The sequence below is a fragment of the Xiphophorus maculatus genome, chromosome 6, assembly GCF_002775205.1.
Source record: "Xiphophorus maculatus strain JP 163 A chromosome 6, X_maculatus-5.0-male, whole genome shotgun sequence".
Classification (NCBI taxonomy): domain Eukaryota; kingdom Metazoa; phylum Chordata; class Actinopteri; order Cyprinodontiformes; family Poeciliidae; genus Xiphophorus; species Xiphophorus maculatus.
Window position 1 is genome coordinate 10,824,308 of NC_036448.1, and position 19,917 is coordinate 10,844,224.

At 38.6% G+C, this 19,917-nt stretch overlaps 2 protein-coding genes across 2 annotated transcripts; both read left to right on the plus strand.

The window, feature by feature from the left end:
* Positions 1 to 639: 639 nt before the first annotated feature.
* On the plus strand, positions 640 to 8,580 carry LOC102233219 (nicotinamide/nicotinic acid mononucleotide adenylyltransferase 3-like). Its single transcript, XM_005797141.2, has 5 exons — positions 640 to 719; positions 1,539 to 1,685; positions 3,755 to 3,938; positions 7,090 to 7,175; positions 7,871 to 8,580. The coding sequence occupies exons 2-5, from the start codon at positions 1,574 to 1,576 to the stop codon at positions 8,284 to 8,286; spliced, it is 798 nt and encodes a 265-aa protein (XP_005797198.1). The 5' UTR covers positions 640 to 719; positions 1,539 to 1,573; the 3' UTR covers positions 8,287 to 8,580.
* Positions 8,581 to 14,067: 5,487 nt separating this feature from the next.
* rbp1 (retinol binding protein 1) lies at positions 14,068 to 17,303 on the plus strand. Its single transcript, XM_005797074.3, has 4 exons — positions 14,068 to 14,202; positions 14,357 to 14,535; positions 15,374 to 15,475; positions 16,759 to 17,303. Exons 1-4 carry the CDS (start codon positions 14,130 to 14,132, stop codon positions 16,807 to 16,809), a joined length of 405 nt encoding a protein of 134 aa, XP_005797131.1. The 5' UTR covers positions 14,068 to 14,129; the 3' UTR covers positions 16,810 to 17,303.
* The last annotated feature ends 2,614 nt before the right edge of the window (positions 17,304 to 19,917 follow it).

The window sequence follows — 19,917 nt, forward strand, 5'->3', positions numbered from 1 at the left end:
AGCACAATGTCTGATCCGTTTGCAGAGATGGTACGATCTGTAGGGATGGCCATGTCCCACATGAGGACATAAACCCCATCGTCAACCAGTTTCTCAGTCCTCTCTTGTACCATTTCTCCGTTGCACCTATATTGATTCTGTGGCACAAACTCTTTCGGTGCCAATATTTTATTTGATTAATGGTCTCGTAATGTGTCCTATAGCAGCACAAGAGTACTGGCATTTGTAGAAAAGAACACTAGCTGAATATACTCAAATACATCTGTTTGATGATGATGATGATGATGATGATGATGATGATGATGATGATGATGATGATGATGATGATGATGATGATGATGATGATGATGATGATAAAAGTAATTAATTACACCTAAAGATTGTTCTTCTGAAAAAGCTCAAGCTTAAAATATCACACACATTAATTCTACATTGTTGCAACAATTATGTTAAAACAACAGGGAACAGTTTTATTCATGGGGTAAAAAATGTTAAGGAAACTAATTGCAACACAATTACAGTTTTTTTTAAAATGAGTACCTAGTTTATTGTAGCGCCATACTTCAGAACTATGGACAGTTCCTTCACTGCTGTTTAACGTTTTCCCACAAGGGGTCGCACTTTTGCCTGTTTTAAAGTGCGGAACCTTTAATCGTTTACTTCACAGAGCAGGCGGAGTGGAATAATAGTTACACGCCGACCAAATGTGACAATTGAAGGTAACAAACCGATGAAGGCTTTTGCTATGAAATGATGTGTGTGTTGTAACATGGAGTTATTTAGTATTTTACTATCACAGTATTTAAATGGCTCATACGTCGCATAGGGCTCTGCTCTGATCGATCAGCTAAGCCGGTCATTGCTTGCTGGCGTCTCAATGTCAAATCGGTTTTTATTGTGTTCATGTCACATTGTTGTTTTATAACTTTAACACCATAAACTCAATACATTAGAGTATCACCGAAAAGCGCTTTATTTCAGTATTACAATTCAAAAAGTTGAATCCATACATTATATGGATTCATTGCGCATAGATTGATATGTTTTTGTCTAGTGTTTATTCCTCGTAGTTTTAATTATTGTGACTTACAGCTAATGAAAGCCCTACATTCGGTTGATCTAAAATTAATAATTTTACATGGACAAAATTTGATCTTTTTTGGACTACAACTGCATCCAGTCATAACTTTCTAAATCTGCTTAGTTTTGCTAAAAGTTCTTTTCAGCACATAAACAACTTTCAGCCATTTCTCATGGAGGTACTATTCTATTTGCTTCAAACTCCTGCTTTAAAATGAGCGGAGAACTCGATGATCATAGTTACAGCCATAGTAACACTGTTTAAACGTGTAAACTGTATGGAAAATGAATGAGATTGCCATTACGTTCATCTTAATGTGATTAAGTACAACTTATTTACTCAGAACAACTTGTAAATAAAGAATAGCTTTTAGATAGAAGATAATGTATTCTTTCTCTCAATTTTTTCAATTTCATTGAAAAGTTTGGAATAAGACTTTCCTCTGCTTTCCTCTCAGGTTACCAATAGTGTGACCTGAGCGAGTCAACCAGGATGGCCTCCTGCCGCGTTCCACTGGTTTTGTTAGCCTGCGGCTCTTTTAATCCAATCACCAATCAGCACATGCGGCTATTTGAGCTGGCCAGGGACCACATGCACAGCACAGGTCAGGTCCGAACATAACAGACGCAGCGTCTGCTACTTGTATTTTTGTTTGGCATTAAAACTATCCCCTTAGCGTCAAAGCAGCTAGATCACTAGACTGACGTCCATCAAGTGAATGTAATGTGATTTGGTTGCCTGCAGATCAGCAGTACTGATCAGACGTACTTATTGTTCTCACCAGTAGTTATTTAAAGCTTTGGTTATAAAATTCATTCATCCATCCATTATCCAACACGTTTATCCCTTGTGGAGTTGTGAGGGGTGCTGGTATCTATCTCTGGTGGTCAGCAGGCGAGAGGTGGTGTACACTCTTAACAGGTCGCCAATCCATCGTAGAGCAACCCAGACACAGTCATGTTTTTGGACTGTAGGAGGAAACCGGAGTACCCGGAGAGAACCCACACATGCACAGGGAAAACATGCAAACTCCATCCAGAAAGACCCCGGACCGGGAATCGAACCCAGGACCTTGCTGCACGGCAACAGTGCTACCAACTGTGCCGCTGAGCAGTCCCGGGTTGTAAAATTATTGTTTTAAATTAACCTCTTCTCAACTACGTAACCCAAAGAGTCGAAGCAAGAATGGTTTCTAACAGAATTGGGGACCTAAAAATGTATAAGATGAAGAAATTGGTAAATAAGAAATAAGCTTAGTGATCAGTTATTTAATTAGGATTATGTTCTGCACCTCAACTAGCCGGTCCAAACCTTCTGCAGTGCCGCACACAGGCCTATAGGAAGCAGTGCAGAGTCTACATAAAAGCACCTGTTCAGAGACTGCAAGGTCTCTGCACAAAGTGCTCAAAAAGCCAAAAACATTTTTACATTTTTGTCATTTTATGGAGATTTTATGTCATGAACTCCAACACAGAGTGATGCGTAATATTGAACTGGAAGGAAAATGATATATGCTTTACAAAAGTTATAGAGAAGCAAAAAAAAAAAAACCATCCATCTGTGTGTGATATAATCTCAGTAAATAAATCTGTTTTAGGAAGTTCTGAACAAACACTTAACTTTACTTCAATTACATCTGTGTTGCCTTTGTTGTGTATAAAAAGGATTTTGTTAATAAAGACTGCTATAACCTGTGTGTCGATACATATCTGCATACAGACAGCATGTCATGCATACCTGATGAGCTGGAACCTGCTTTTGTTAACAATATTACAGAAGGATCATTAGATCTCTGTGGTTAACATAAATGCCGCCTAGCAAATGTTGCTCCAATTTTTAATATGGAAGCAGGATTTAGCTACATTTTCATAATACCAGGATCATGCAAAACATAAATACTTATATATATGTATATATATATATATATATATATATATATATATATATATATATATAACACATCACAGCAGAAGTGTTAGTGAGAACAAGTAAGCAAGCAAGAAGAAAAACAACTAATGTTAACATTTATAAATCTTTCCCATGCATGTACTGAAACTCTCCTTAAACATGGCAGCTTTAATAGCAGTAAAATACAGCTGGGTTTGTCTCAAGGTCCTAACAGCATCATTATGTTATATCGTTATATCGTCCCTGTGTTGGATCCTTTGTGAATGTATGCATAGTGCACATTATAGTTTCCATGAACACACATCCTGGAGGACCCAGGACATACAGGAGGAACTACGTTTCTATATAAGGGAATACCTTATATATACTGTATGTTGGATAGTTGGATGGATGATTAATGCTCTCGCATGCTTTTCTTTGACCATTTTTATCTGATTTGCCTTAAAGTGCACACACATATGCTGTTTTCCTTTTTGTTTGTGCCACAGTTGCATTGCAGTCCTGATTTTTTTTTGTAAAAACAAAGTAATGTTGCAAGGTCTAAGCTATGAAGTTTGTTACAGTGTAGATCGATTAAGTCATGGGCAAGCACTCGTATCACTGAGTTATAATAAAAGCAAGTCATATTTAAATGTCAGATCTAATGAAACATTCAGGATACAACCTCATAATCTCTATGAGGACACTTTATCTTCTGAAGAAAGTTCTTTTTCTTTATTGACTGTCATGACCTGGAAAAACGGCTTTAATAATCTCTCTCCTCAGGCCGGTACGAGGTGGTGGGGGGCATTGTGTCTCCAGTGAGTGACGGATATGGAAAGCAAGGTCTGGTCCCTGCGAAGCATCGAATTTCTATGGCTAAACTGGCCCTTCAGAGCTCTAACTGGGTCACAGTTGATGAATGGGAGAGCCAGCAGCCAGACTGGACGGAGACAGTGGTCACTATGAGGTATAAAACACATTTAGTACTGTACGGTTTAAAAACAGCCACATTTGGAAAAGCAGACTGAGAAGTGAAAAAATGCAGTTTCTTTGGTTTTGACCTGCTCTGGTGCGTGCAGACATGCATATCTGGACGGTAGTCAAATAGATGGATTACTTGAGTAAAATCTAAAGAAGCAACTGAAGTACTGCAGTGAAGAGGAGTCTAAAACAACAGAGTTATACAAATAATAATTAAGGGAGACGAGTGAGCTGTCTTTGGTAGAAATCAAAGTGGAGTATGCATCAACCAAAACAGTTAACAGCAACATGTATCTGGCAGAAAGAGAGGAGCTTAAGTACTGCTGGGGATAATGAGGTGAGTGGATAGAAGTAAGTAAATGAGGACTAGGGAGCAAATGTTGCTGGGGACATGGAGAGGGCAGCTGAGGATAAGGGAAAGTGATGTGAGAAAACCTAGCTCACATCAAGCAGTTCAACAATTCAATTCACTCCAATTCAGTTCTAATTATAATAGAATTTAAGACAAAAGTTAATAAAACATTATCTGTCTACACTCCAGCAGGAAACACCGACTGGGGACTGAGAGACCAGAAGTGCTTTCGCGTTTGTGGCAGCAGTAGCCTCATTAGTGGCTTCAAACTGAAGCGAAACTGAAAAATGCAGAGTATGCTTTTAGATTTTTGTCATGTTACAACCACAAACGTCAATATGTTTAACTGGTATTTCGTGTGAATATGTAAAGTTGAATTGTAGAACTGGAGGGAAAGCTGTTAAAAGGATTAAATTGATTTATTGTAAGCAACATATTTTGAATCGCATTTTCATTCAGAAGCAGCTATTATAGTTTTACAACAATTCTAATGGGCTTTATGAGGAACATGATGTCAGCCCTTCACCATGTCAGCAGTTTTCTACTACTGTCACTCTTCCTAAGATGGAGGTTTATTGTCTGAATGGCCGCTAGGCTGAACTTGATTTCCTATGGAGTGAAAACAAGGTCCCAGGCTGTTAGATTCATTGAATGAACAGTGGCAAAAGCTTCTGTGAAGCCATAGAGGCAGAAAGATGGAGACTGCACTCTCAAGACTGCTAAACTGGTTGCCTTTGTTTGCTAAAGCAATTTGTTTTCCCTGGGTGAGGTTCTTCATTGCTGTAAGGACATAAGATATCTTTTGTTTATATTATTATAATTCTTCGCATACTCGTTCCCAAAATTTAAGACTGTAAAACTTTTCTTGGTGGATCTGGGTAAATCTAGATCCTTTATTATTAGATTTTCAGGCCTGATTGAAAAGGAAATATTCAGGGAAAATGTTTAACCAGTGTATATTTTGTTTTTGTTATATGGAATGTTGCTGTGTTGTTTTTATTGCTCATTTTTGGTGTTTGTTGGTGATCTGTTCATAGCTTATATGACATTTTAGTGACCTGAGGTTGTGTTTTGTTTTTTTTACATGTGCAAGAGAATTCAACCCTTGATCAAAGTGCTCAGCACTGAAAGCTCAGAATGCAAAGCTTACACACAAAAAATGTGTTTGATATCTTACAGATATCTTCTTTTCCACTTTTTTGCAAATTCTTCAGATCACACAACAGATTTTAATATCCAAGAAAGATAATCTAAGCGATTAGTAACAGCAGTTTTCGAATGATGACTTCGTTTAAGACGGGAATCCATACTAACCTTTCCATATGTGGAAAAATGTAATTGTAAAATGTACAATTACATTGTACTTGTCATAAATTAATTGTGATTTACCATATTTTTTAGCTGGCTAAGTTCAATTTTACTTGCCACACACAGGCTGGATTTCCGTCAGATCTGCAGTAACAATAAATATGTTAAACAGAACCTGTATTACAACTTGAAATAGGCTAAAAGACAGATTATACACAAGCTATTGACAAGTGTGAATAAAAATCATTTCTATGGCTTTGGGACTCCAGTAATCTACAGGGAGATCCATCATTCGCAAATGGAGAAAACATGGAACAGTGGAGAACCTTCCAGGAGGTCAAAATGAATCCAGAATAACATTTTAGGCGCCGCAGGACTCACTTACCTCATTTAATAGCTTCAGGATTTAACAGTAACAGACTGGGCAAAAACAGGAACCAGAAATCTGTATGGTGAAAAATTGCTGCTGACCAAAGAAAAAACATAAAACACTGTCACTTTTGTCAAAAATATTTAAAATATAAAAAAACATTTCATTCTCAGCCAGAAAATCCTAAAGGAGAATGTCCAACAGTCAGTTTGAGGCCTTATGCTCAAGCCCACTTCGCTTGCGCATCAGGACAATGATGCAAAGCTCACCAGCAAGTCAACCTCTGGATGGGTTTAAAAGAAAAAAAAATGTTCTGGAATGTCCTAGTCAAAGTCTGTAGATGAATTTGATTCAGATGCTGCAGAATAAATTTACACACGATGGTCATCCTTGAAAACCCTTCATATGACACTGAAATAAAACAGTTCTACCAAAAAACCTACGCTCCTTCACAATGATGTGAAAGCAAACACATAATGGCAGGTGATGATGCCAGGTGACGCCAGCAGTAATTAGGTTTAGGGAGCCAATGCATTTTAAAATAGGATTAAGTTGGTTTGTACAGATTGTTTTGTAAACTTTATGTTGTATTTGCTCAGGTTATGTTTGTCTGGTATCAACATTTTCAAAAGAGAAAATAAGGGGACAAACTTTGTGACTCTGGGCTACGGCTAAAAGCATCTGCTTGAATTCTTTGTATTTGCCATCAACCATCTAACTATTTGCATCATCATTTTTGTTCCCGTTCCCCACTTCTCACAAATCACCTCATGACTGGACCCCACACTCTGCTACACGCCGCTGGTCTATAAGCTGTGTTTGTGCAACACGTTTGCTTAGTATCAGAAATGAAGTGGACCGTTGTCGTGAGGCCACAAGGAGGCCGCGTCACACACTATGTCATTCCCCCACATGCACACTGGACTCACAGTCAAATATTCAGGAACAACTTTAAGGAGCTTTATTTGAAAACATCTGAATTTGTCATTCATCTGTTCTGGTTTGTGAGCTGGTCAGTGATATTCCATTAATGTTTAGTTTGATTAAGCTCCAACATTTATATGTATATGCACAAACATAGATTTCTTTTGTGTCTTTGTTCACCAGGTATCATTATGGGCGGATTCTGAAAGAATATGAGCAAAGCGCAGAGAGGCACAGCGACGCCAGTGGGAACTTTGCTTCTCCATCAAGTAAGACTCCGGAGTCATTGGGAAAATGAAAATGACTGAAATGGGTATTTTCTAAAAAAAACAAATGCCTTTTTTTAAATTTAGCTTTGAATGTAAATAATATAATTTGTTTCCTGTTTAAAAGTTGACTTTGGTCCAACCTAAAAATATTTTAAATATTTTATGAACTGTCATCAATTTTTTTTTTTTTTACACGTTATTGGACAAATTTTTCTTCCTATGATTGCTGATCATCTCCATCTCAAGGTCTTTGAGTAACAACACTTGGGTCGTGGCTATTGAGCTTAGCTTTTTAAAAATCTGGTCAATCACCGTTCATGCAAGACTTGAAAAGGGGGACCAATATTTTGTGACATACGCGCTGGGATGGTTTGTGTACATTTATTCCTAAAATAAGTAAAATGGTACTTAGAAAATTGACTTTAATATATTCTCAGATAATCTTTGCAATGGAATATCCCGCTAGCTACAGGTTTGTCATAAAAATTGTACAAATGATTCCTGGATTAATATGAAAGGGCTTAAAGAAGTCTGAGAGGAGGTAATGTTCTGCTGTTAACTAATGATCCTCATTATAAGATGACTGCTGTAACAGATGTTTGTGTTAGATTCAACACCAAACTGCAGTTTCACAACACTGACAACAAGATTTTTGTCTCAAACTGTCGTGCGATATTGTTTCCCTCTCCTCTCAGGTCCGTTCCCCCAGCTGAAGCTGCTGTGTGGAGCTGATTTCCTTTCCAGCTTCAAGATCCCGGGCCTGTGGCTGGACGACCACGTGGAGGAGTTGGTCGAACGCTTCGGCCTCGTTTGCGTCAGCAGAGGGAGTCTGCAGCCCGAGCGGGCGGTACACGAGTCGGACACGCTCTTCCGCCACAGGCGGAACGTTTTCCTGGTGAGGGAGTGGGTGAGGAACGAGACAAGCGCCACAGAGATCCGTCGGGCATTGAGACGGGATCTGAGCGTGAAATACCTGATCCCAGACTCTGTGATGGAGTACATTCGCCAGCACAAGCTCTACACAGAGGACAGCGAGAGGAGAAACGAGGGCACGGCGCTCAGGCCGCTTATCAAACAGGCACATCAGCCGATAAAGAGTCTGGACGACTGATAAAGCAAATTAAGCTCCCATCCGTCAGCCCTTCGTGGAGGACTCGTTGACTTTAATGTGAGGCAGGTTTGCACAACGTGAAACGGTCTGCAAAAGAGCACATTTAGACTGGATTGATTCTGCAGAAGCATCGCTCCAGTGTCTTTTAATGCGTGCAAACAAATAATATGTTATAATAACAGAGACTTACGTTTATGGTCACTTTATTTTTATAAGGTTTTGCTGTCTTTCCCATCTTATTTCTTCCTCATATTATGCCGTAAAATGGAATAAAATCTTTGTATTTGAAGCATTTTTTATGTTTCTGTTACGTATTTCTTGCCACTCTCAACATCACACCCCACTTACAAAGAAACTAAGGAAATAGTTTAATTAACTACTTTACAAAGAACATCTTCCAGTAGTATCAGTACAGGGTACACCCAGGACAGATCGACTGGCACACAAGACAAATTACAACACACACACACCCATTCACGCAATACAGGCAAACCCCATATCGAAACACCCTGTCGGGATTCAAACACAGGATATTCTTGCTGCAAGGTAACAACGCTAACCACTGTTCAACAGAGCAACCCACATATTATATAGCCTTAAGAAGAACACTCATCAGTGAGTAATTATATAGGTGGAAATAATCACGGTCACTGTAGCTCAAACAAAACAACGCCACAATGAATATGTGCTACGTTAAAAGTTAGAGCAATCTATTATCACTGTAATAACAAAGAAAAATCTTCAAGCTTTACTTGTAAAAACACATCTTCAGTACATTTAAGGATTGTTGCTCATTGGTGGTTGAAATAATCCCCCTTAGTTTCACTGCAGAGGGATTTTGCACTAATAACTTTCATGTTCTAGCCTCATCGGCTTGTTAAGCAGAATATAAACTGGTCAACTAGAGCGTGTTTTACAGGACATTGCACTATGAAAAGCCATCTTGGACAAACTACATTCTCATATCAAGCATCTCACAGATGGAGCTTTATATAAAATGAAATATGTTTATTGAAATTCTTAGTTTATGATCAGAAGTGTAAAAAATACACCTTATTACGTGCGGCGGGCATATTGGATTTTACTGTCCCGGTTGATAAGGAGCCTCTGACTTTCTTGTTTTGGAATTTCAGCTTCCTGGCTTTTTTTTTCAACTAGTAATTTTTGACAATTTAATCAAAAACTAAATGGAAAAAGTCAAACTTTTGTTGTATTATGGCTAAAATATCCAGTAGCTTCCAGTGGTGCCTGGAAACCTTACAATGTATTGAGATGGTGCTTGTTGTATAAAGATCCACAGCCACTGGTCCAGCGGTTCCTCCGTATTAACTCACCCTTCCCATGAATGAATATACATAACAGATTTAACATTTAAGAATGAGCTTTTTTTCTTTCTCATGCTTATGAACGTTCATCCGTCGGTGTCGCCAGTAGTCCTAAAATGCTGGAAGGACGTTAAAAGTATGCGTTCTGTTACAGGTTAGCAGTAGGCCACCACAGCATTGCTCGCAGAGATCATCAACTATCTCTTCCCCCCCCTTTGTCTTTCGAATTCCAGTGTGGGCGTCTGTTCTCTGCGGCTCCTTCCAAACAGCAATTCATTCTGGATCCATTCGGTCTCCCCATTATCCTCCCCACGCTGTGTCTGGGAGGCCGGTATTATTTTCACAGAAGAATTTAAAGTAATCCTGACAGTTGCTCGGCTACAGGAGGTGTTTTCTCACCAAGGCCCATGGCGGCAATTGTTGCCACACTGCTGATGCTGGACGGCATCCTCAGAAAGGATGAGGATGGTGTGCTAGTCGGCGTGTGTGTGCGTGTGTGTGTGGACATGTTTGCTCCCTCCGTGCAACTCGGCGGGCTCAAAAGGGAGATTAGCAAATTAATTGAGTTATTTAGGGAAGACAAAAGAAGTGGCAGGCCTTTTGTGCTCCATGTAATGGTTTAATTTAGATCGTTTAAAGCTCAGGTGATTTAGCTGTGCTGTCAATGTTCCTTTCTCCATCCTGTCATTTGCATAGTTCCATGCAAAGGTATTCATCCCATGAATTGTTTCCTCATTTTGTGTTGTTGCGATTTCTTAAAAGGATTTTAGGAGTCTACCAACACAAATGAGCACCCACCAGTAAGCATGCCCTGCAAAAGATTTTTGGACGATTATAGAAGAGTGGAGAAAGGAAAGTGATTGCTGAGAGAAAATTACAAGTTCTGTACACAGTTTGCCAAATTAGAGGAAACAGTAAACATGTAAAGTTGCTTATCTTCAGGCACAGGGAAGCTGGTCAGAGATTGCTGGGATGATGGATGGAGGTAAACACAGGATAATTGTGGAAGAAAACTTGTTGGAGACTAAAAAAAAAAAGACTTGATACTGTGAGTGGAGGTTCACCCATGATTATAGAAGCACCACCAGAAATGGTTTGGATCATAATATATGAATTTATGAGATTGGTCTAACAGGACTCCAGACCTGAATCCACATGATAATCTGTGGCAAGACTTCAAAATTCACACTCACAGATGAATTGCACCATATTGGACTCAGCTTGAGTATTTTTTCTTTGTGGAATTAATAAAGATTTTTATTTTATTTTATGGATTTATAGGTCTGGTACAGATACACCCTAAAATAGATGTCGCTTTATTTATAGCACATTGTGATTCTACGGTTTTAAAGTTTTGACTCAGGGAGGCTGAATGCAAACACACTGCACACTTTTCAGATGTTTATTTGTGAAGAAAATGTAAAACACTTGAATTCATTTCTTGCCTCTTTTAACCTCACAACAATCCATCGAATTGTGTGGTTGTAATGTGAACATGAAGTGAGCGTACTGTTGTAAAGGACTGTAACACACCTCTGGGTGTTTGATATTTGGGGCCTGCCATGCAAAGCAATGGCAGGAACCTATTACTATTGTCGGAGAAAGTGTTTCTTTCTTCTTCTTTATTTTTCTTCCGTAACCGTTAATGCGGCTCGTACCGCTGGGTGCACACCTACAAATGAGGTATCAAAACGTGCAGAAAATTCACGCCATTCCAGCTATTACTTTTGGTGGGATTTGGGCTTAACGTGGCGACATAATTCGCAAAAAACTACGAAAAAAACCCCATTATAAGTCAATGGGAAAAATCCTAGAAATACCCTATTTTTGAGGATTTTCTGTGTCGTCACAATTTCACCTAGAAATGCCATTCAAATTTCATTTTGTAGATACGTCTGTGATCTCTTCGAAAGTGAAGACGGCTCGTCGATACCAGTTACGGTTTGTCCACAATTTGCCTCTAAGCGACCCAAAGTTTCTCATTTTTCCTAAAGTTAGAGTGCGTCTCTCGCTGATTAGAGTGAGAGATCAAGACAACTTTTTCAACCCAAATCATTTTTGAAATCGCCATCACGCCCACAAATATCGCACGATTAGTATCAAAATCGGTCCTGACATTGATACGCCTGTCTGCTCCGGTAAAATGTTTTCGAAATTTATCTAGACCGTACGGTTTTCTGTCACGGTGCTTCAGAGCAAAGTCATGCGACAGGATTTTCTGAGGCTGTCTGAGGCTCTCTCCCATGTATTTGAATAGAATTTCAGATCTGGGCACAACATTTCTTTCTCTCATCACTGTAAATGCTCTGAGTGAGGTACAGATATGAATCTCGGGACTATCGCAGAAGACACATTGCCCTCTCATACGCTCGAAACGCTTTTCGAATATGTATTACGGTTCCCGAACACGAAGGATTTGTTTCCAATGCTTTTTTTCAGTAAAACGTGTAGGCTCAAACACACAATGGTGTGTTTGAGCATGTATGACTCACAGCTCACACCTGCTGAGACCATTATTTACCATAGCAACGGAACTCAAGAGGCTATTGGCTGGTGGTCAGGACTACAAATACGCATCGCTGTAGTTCTATCTATCCTCAGTTGAAACAGATCAGGACTGAACTGGCCTTTAGAACTAATTGCTGCTTTGGGCTGTATATAACTGATTTAACTCAGTAACTGTTACACATGGGATTAGTTTGGAACTTTAAAATTAAGCATATTGAAAATTTCAAAATAAAAGCCCTGAATATTTTTACATGACGTAATTGCTCTTTTTGGCTTTATTTTACTTTTCCATCCAAAGCACTGTTACACATGGGATTAGTTCGGAACTTTAAAATGGAGCATAATAATAATTTCAAAATAAAAGCCTTGAATATTTTTACATCAGCTAATTGCTGTTTTTGGCTTTATGTGACTTTTTCATCCAAAGCACTGTTACACGTGGTATTAGTTTGGCCCTCTGAAATGAAGCATACTGAAAATTTCAAAATAAAAGCCTTGCATATTTTTACATCATGTAATTGCTTTTTTTGGCCGTATATGACTTTTTCATACAAAGCACTGTTACACATGGGATTAGTTTGGAACTTTAAAATGGAGCATAATAATAATTTCAAAATAAAAGCCTTGAATATTTTTACATCATGTAATTGCTCTTTTTGGCTTTATTTGACTTTTTCATCAATTTCAAAATAAAAGCCTTGAATATTTTTACATGACGTAATGAAGCATACTGAAAATTTCAAAATAAAAGCCTTGCATATTTTTACATGACGTAATTGCTCTTTTTGGCTTTATTTGACTTTTTCATCCAAAGCACTCTTACACGTGGTATTAGTTCAGAACTTTAAAATAAAGCATACTGCAAATTTCAAAATAAAAGCCTTTAATATTTTTACATCAGCTACTTGTGTTTTGAGCATTATATAACTATTTTAACCCAAGGACTATTACACATGGGATTAGTTTGGCCCTTTGAAATGAAGTTTAACAAAACTTCCAAAAATAAAAGCCTTGAATATTTTTACATCATGTAATTGCTCTTTTTGGCTTTATTTGACTTTTTCATCAATTTCAAAATAAAAGCCTTGAATATTTTTACATGACGTAATTGCTCTTTTTGGCTTTATTTGACTTTTTCATCCAAAGCACTCTTACACGTGGTATTAGTTCGCAACTTTAAAATGAAGCATACTGAAAATTTCAAAATAAAAGCCTTGAATATTTTTACATCAGCTACTTGTGTTTTGAGCATTATATAACTATTTTCACCCAAGGACTATTACGCATGGGATTAGTTTGTCCCTTTGAAATGAAGTTTAACAAAACTTCCAAAATAAAAGCCTTGACAACATTTTAAATCGTACCGAATGGTGCACGTCCACCTCGCTTAACGTTCTTGCGGTTCTCCGCGTGCCACTGATTACGTCGCGGCGTTCTTTAGCGTCGACGCCAATTTGTAGCGACGACGCCGTGCCCAAACCCCACGGGCGCGCCTCGGCAGGCCCCGGCTAAATTTCTTCCGAAATTTTCTAGTCTATTTTTTAATTGCCCTGCAGTCAGATTTAAGGCTAATTTTGCCGATAAAGCAGGCCTCCACAAAATCAGTTTACAGACAAAATATGCTCCAAAAATGGAACAGCGTGTAAAATCAGTGCGTTTTTATTCTAATCCCACAGAGACAAGCAAGCCTGGATCATCATAAAGCACAGAAGTCTTTGTGTATTTTTTTATATATACTATATTCTATCTGCAAGCGTCAAGTTCCCTACTGTATGCTGAGGGGATTGAGACATTATACGGATTATCGGCTGTGGGAGGTGAAGAGGGCGGTGCGAGCGATAATTTCAATTAAAAAAAATTAGAGCCGGCAGGTAATCGGATTAGAGGGAGTTTTGGTTCAAATTGGGACTTTTAGCAGCGTTTCCTTCACTCTCCTCTCCAGCGGCCGAGCACAGCGCGGCGGATCTGCCCCGGCCAGCCTTTCTGAAGAGCCGCAGAGACGCAGTCGAAATGCCCGTCGACATGAATGGATACTGGAAAATGATTTCCAATGACAACTTCGAGGAGTACATGAAGGCTCTCGGTGAGTTCACATCAGGCCAGCCGCATTTAGATCTGATTAAGTAGATAATTGTCATATATTCATAAAAAAAACTCAACTTTCTGTAACAGATCAGAAGCTATAGTTTCTCCCTCCTCCCACTTACTAATTAGCATTGCAATGCATATTGTTGCAGATGTAAATGTTGCCATCAGAAAAATTGCCCTTTTACTGAAACCCGACAAGGACATCGTTCAAAACGGGGACCACATGATGATCAAGACCCTCAGTACCTTCAAGAACTACAACATGGACTTCCACGTGGGCAAGGAGTTTGAGGAGGATCTCTCAGGAGTCGACGACAGAAAATGCATGGTGAGAGGATTTGTGTGGAGCACCACCAGTGGCGCATCACAACCGGCTGGTGGTTGCATTAGGTACTAAAAAAGAAAAAAATAAGTGTGGATGCCTGTGGCGCGGATAGACTCGGGTGCAGCAATCTGTGATCTGTGGGATGATTTAGCAGGAGCCCACCCCACCACCCCTCTGCAGACTGCAGTTTAATGAGCAGATGGTGTGGTGAGAGCTGGTCTTTTTTTACACAACTTTTCCTCCCACTCCAAAACTTTCTCCATAGACTTTTTTTTTTAAGCAGTCTCCTCCGTGACTGGATGTAATGAAGGCCGACGGCCTGGCAATGCAGGGGAAAAGCGCTGGAACGGGCAGCGTCAAAGTCAGGACTTATTTAACTAGACTGTGTTTCTGAATGCTGAATAGGATCAAAGATTAGCCTGCGATCCCATTGAAAGAGGGGTTTGTATACTGATGGGCTGATTACAGGTAAACTCTCTGTTCAAGAGAGATTCACGTGTGTGGGAATAATTGGAAAACGGGGAACAAGGGAGACTGCATGGTGTTTAATTTAGGGATGTCCGATGGAAGGGAGGAGGGGGGGGGGGGCGTTTAGATACTCTATTTGTAATCAGCTGTTAAAGTACATTCTTTAGCTTTTTTTTATTTAAAGCTTAATTCACCATTTATTTTACCTGCTTCCATAACTTCCACAATTTCAGCTTCCCCCCCCCCCCCCCCCCCCCCCGCCTATTCTGGTTATTTTATCGTTCTATGTATCTTTTTGAAATGTATCTGTAAGTAACGCTTATTTTTTTTATTTTTATTGACCTTTTCCCTCCTTCTCTGTGGCTCCTGACAGACCACCGTCACCTGGGTGGGAGACAAACTGGTGTGTGTTCAGAAGGGAGAGGTAGAAGGAAGAGGATGGACCCAGTGGGTGCAGGGAGATGAGCTTCATCTGGTGAGAAAACAGCGGCTCCTGGCATGAATATTAATCGAAGCAATTTAGACACTTTAATCCAGATCAAGAATGGCTCTCAGCACAGTATGTGAAACGCATATATCTCTTCATGTGTGACTCCAGTTTGAATCAGCCAACCAGCTCTACGCCTCCCGAATATATTTCCCTTAAACTGACTTGCAGCAAGATCAATGCAATTACAAATTCGTAACAAATTCTTAATGTATTTGCAGTTTTTAAAAATCATTCAAAAGCCTAATCGCAAGTAATGGCAAGCGAATTACCGTTTCATTAGCTCGACAATATAAGATTTTATTCAGTGTGATTACGGCTATGAAAACATAGTAAAACTAATTTCCCAAATTATTTGGTTTGTGATGCCAGCAGATGTTTTCAGGCTGCGGCCATGAAATTAGGCATTACAGGATTTCTCCCAATGTTTTGAGGAGCGGCTGATTTCAGGGCAACAGCGACCTCTGGTGACTGAAAATATATTGCATGTCTGAGCAAACGGTAGTAGACGATATTTATTGATTTATTTAAATAATATTTTTAGTCACTAAGTGGAAATGAAAATATTCAATTTTTCTGATAGTTTTTCCAGAAAAATGGCTGCATTTGTTTGAATGCTCTAACGTGGATCAAATAGTGTTAGAGCTGCCAGCATTATACATTTTAAAACCCCCTCATTTTATTTATTTATTTGGTTTAAGATTATAGCTAAAACCTAATTCTTTTACAAGAAGAAAGGACATTTATTTTTTGATTGAAAATCTAGATTTATTAGAAAGTAAAGGAAATGCACGGCCTAATGGCAAGAAAATATAAAATTTATTTTTACAAGTACTTTTTAATAAATATAATAGATGGTTTGTTTTTAAGTTTGATTTGTACAGAATAAACTATGTGTTAGAAAAATTATCATGAGTTAAAAATTATTCTATTTGCCTTGTGTCTTTATGCCACATTAATTGAGGGTTTTGACAAGGTTATATGGAAAAATTATGTGAATTCTGTGGAACTAGCATAGACCAAATAATACTACAATATCTATTTCAAGTGGGGGGTTTTATGTTTTGGGCTGCCGTTCTAACTTCTACATTTTATCAATAATATCAATATCTTTTGCAGCCACTGCACCAATTCCAAAGCATGGGGCTTAATGTGGGTTAATGATGAACTTATTGTGAAATTCCCATCAAGCCGACATTGTCACTGGGACACTTTGTCTCTTGTCGGTAAATCTATAAATGCTGATGTTCTTTTTTCTTTTTCTTCTGCAGGAGCTGAGAGCTGGAGGTGCTGTTTGCAAGCAGGTTTTCAAGAAAACCTAAACTGGCCTTATTCACCAACACAGAGTGATCCAATAGAAACTGGCTCAGAAAGACACACCAGATTCACCATACCCAGCAACATCCAGCATACTTTGACCCTGCTACTACCCACATTGTTTTCACAATTACTTTCTTATTGTATTCAATTTGAAACAATGAAGTAACACTGTATTATTGTCTCAGGGCAGATGCTTTGATGAGCAGGTTTAGATGAGCTGAACATTTGCACACTGCTAGCTGTAGCCGATCTCAAAGTTGAGCCAGGTTGGGAAAAAGTTTAGTGGAAATGAGGAAGATCTTTAACAAACTGTTTTTGCTGTAAACTGATGACATCTGAGTGGACCAAATTGCTCTGGTCTTCCTTATACAATCAAATCAGTCCCCAGAATGAGAATCAGATGAGATGCGGTGCACAGAAGGTATTTCTCTGAAATTATTTGAGAGTGTACAGCTGATATTAGTAGGAGTTAATCAATAAATGAAGCACCTCTCAACAGTGTCACGTGTAAATTTCTGTGTCTGGAACCCTGTGTCATGATCTCCAATCTGCAAATCTTATTAGCCACCATCCTGCAGATTTGACCAATGTCCAGAGCTGGGGGCCACGACACTAAATCAAATTATGCATGTGTCCCCATGTCATGTTACATATCTATCTAGTGAAATGCTTCAACTCAAAGGTCAAGTAAAAGTCAAAGCTTTTACGTCAAAATGTTTAAATCAGTATTAACAATATAAAACACTACATGAGAACAAACAATGGATTGCTGCAGATCAGTCTGTTTGTTTCAGAAGGTGTGCTAGCAGTTTTTCTAGAACCAGAAATGTTCTTCTATTCTTAATGACCATTGGGACAAAGAGGTTTGTTCTGTGCCTGCAGTAGCAGAAAGATGCAAAACGTTAGCAAAACTGAAATGAGAAATTTGCCGAAGTGCACAGAACTCGCTACATGAGTCATTCGTCCATTTATTCATTCAAATTTGCCTTTAATGGTTGACACAATTAGAAAAAGAAAATCTATTTTTAAAAATTGGCTTTCTGATTTTTTCCATGTTCTTTCCTGGTGTCAAAATCCACTATAAACCATAACAAATAAATATACAAAAATTCACTGAGGATAGATTTTGATTTTCAGGCCCAACCTGCCGTCCAACTCTTTTGCAGCCTCTGAAATGTTTTCTTCCAGTTTTCTATATATTCACTGTATAAACATGATAAAACCACCAGAGCAGGAAGAGGGTCCAGATGGCACATTAAGAGGTTGAGAGATCTCAGTGAATCTATGTGTTTTCTCAACACTCAGAACTTTGTAGACAAGAAAAAAGTGGGATCACATGTATCATTACCAAGAAGAATGAGCTATTGGAAATAAAAAGGTAATAAAAGTATCAAACCGCATGTTAAAGTAAAGTTTGACTATATTCCATCATTTTCTTGGTCTGAGACTGAAGTAAACAGTTGTCAGAACAGAAGATGTCTCCAGCTACACAGTCAGATTATGTAAATACAGTAAGAGGCAATCACTCTGCCCACACTGGGCTCCAGATGAGTAGGCATTGTAGCTCGCTGTTTGCATTACCAACACAATTTTCTCCAGTTTGTGCCAGAATCTCTTTGTTCGTTCGTTGCTGCTTTTGCTTCTCGCACTGTTGTTCTGCCTCCCGTGGTTTCATGCGCTTTCTCAAGTTGCCACGATTTGACCTGTAGGATATGTGTATTTATGGTTCCCCAGAGGGCCACTGACTTTTCTTTCTGTTTTTTTTTAGGCTAATAAAGATGATGATGTGAGGCTGGGGTCAAAACAAAGTATGACGCCATAGGTACATTTAAATTTAGCCTCCATAAAATGTCCTTTCTAAACGTTGCATACTCAGTTTTATAGCACAAGTCCCCTTATGCTGCTACTTTTTATTCCCTTTTAACATCAATTATTTCATCTCTAAAGTGTGCAAAGTTTCCAAATTTTAATCTAACGTCAGAGATTTTGCAGCAGCTCAGTTGGACAAGAAAGCTGAACAAGTGGTCCACCTTTAAGCTTTTCTCTAATCAGATTGTCCAGCAAACAATGAATTTCCTGTGTTCTAAACTGTATCATGCAGGATTATTTTGCCGTAATTAGTTGACCCTTTACTGAACCAGAAATGCTTACACAACATTACAAATCACTGTAAGTACAGATAAGTAGAAGCCCTTAACATAAATTTGTACACTTAGCAAAATATGAAAAAGAAATTAACCTTTCACTTGAGTACAATTATTTGCAAAAAATAGATATCAAAAATAACTAGCTAAATAAATAAATGAAATCCATCTCTTTTTCTTCCCTTTTAGCAAATCAGTAGGTTGGATCATAACACATTTTGTACAAATGACAGAGAGTGGATTCCTTGACTATTCCTCTTTACACAATTTCTCCAGTTCATCCAGAGACACTGGTTTTTCCTCATGGACTCTCCATGGTAGAGCCATGGATGCCCTAACATAAAGGCTCATTCCAGTTTTTAAAAGATTTAGGTGTAAAATGACCACTGAAAAAGGTTAGCTTTTTCCCAACCATTTTAGATCATCATCCTGTTGCAAGACCCTCATCATGCCCTTTGCTTTTCAGTCAGGGGGTAGCAGATTTTAGCTTAAAATCTTAAAATTTTTTCAAAGAGTATATGATACTTTGCACTCTAAGAAAGTTCCAAAGGACTTTGGGAAAGAAAGATTACCACCACAAAAAGAAGTCTGATGAAGCATGAAGTTCTTTTATACATGGTATTGGCTTGCAGTTTTTTCAACTGGAAAACTCAATCTAAATCTCATCTTTAATAAAGCACATGTGTTCTTGTCCCAGCAGAGTTACGGTTTAACAGTGTCGTAAATATTAATACATTTTCGGCTAGTTACAGAATGCCATGGATGTAGGGACCATATGATTGACTTGTCCCGAACACAGGTAAAACATTCAGCTGGCCTGTCACGAGCAAAATTTGAATTCTTTTAAAAGCATAAGCTGGCATACCTGGTTTTCTCTGCCTCTACCATACATAAGCTTTTGTTTACCCAGGTCAACATTTTTTGATAATAGACTGTAGTAACTGTATAAACTTATGAATGACTGGT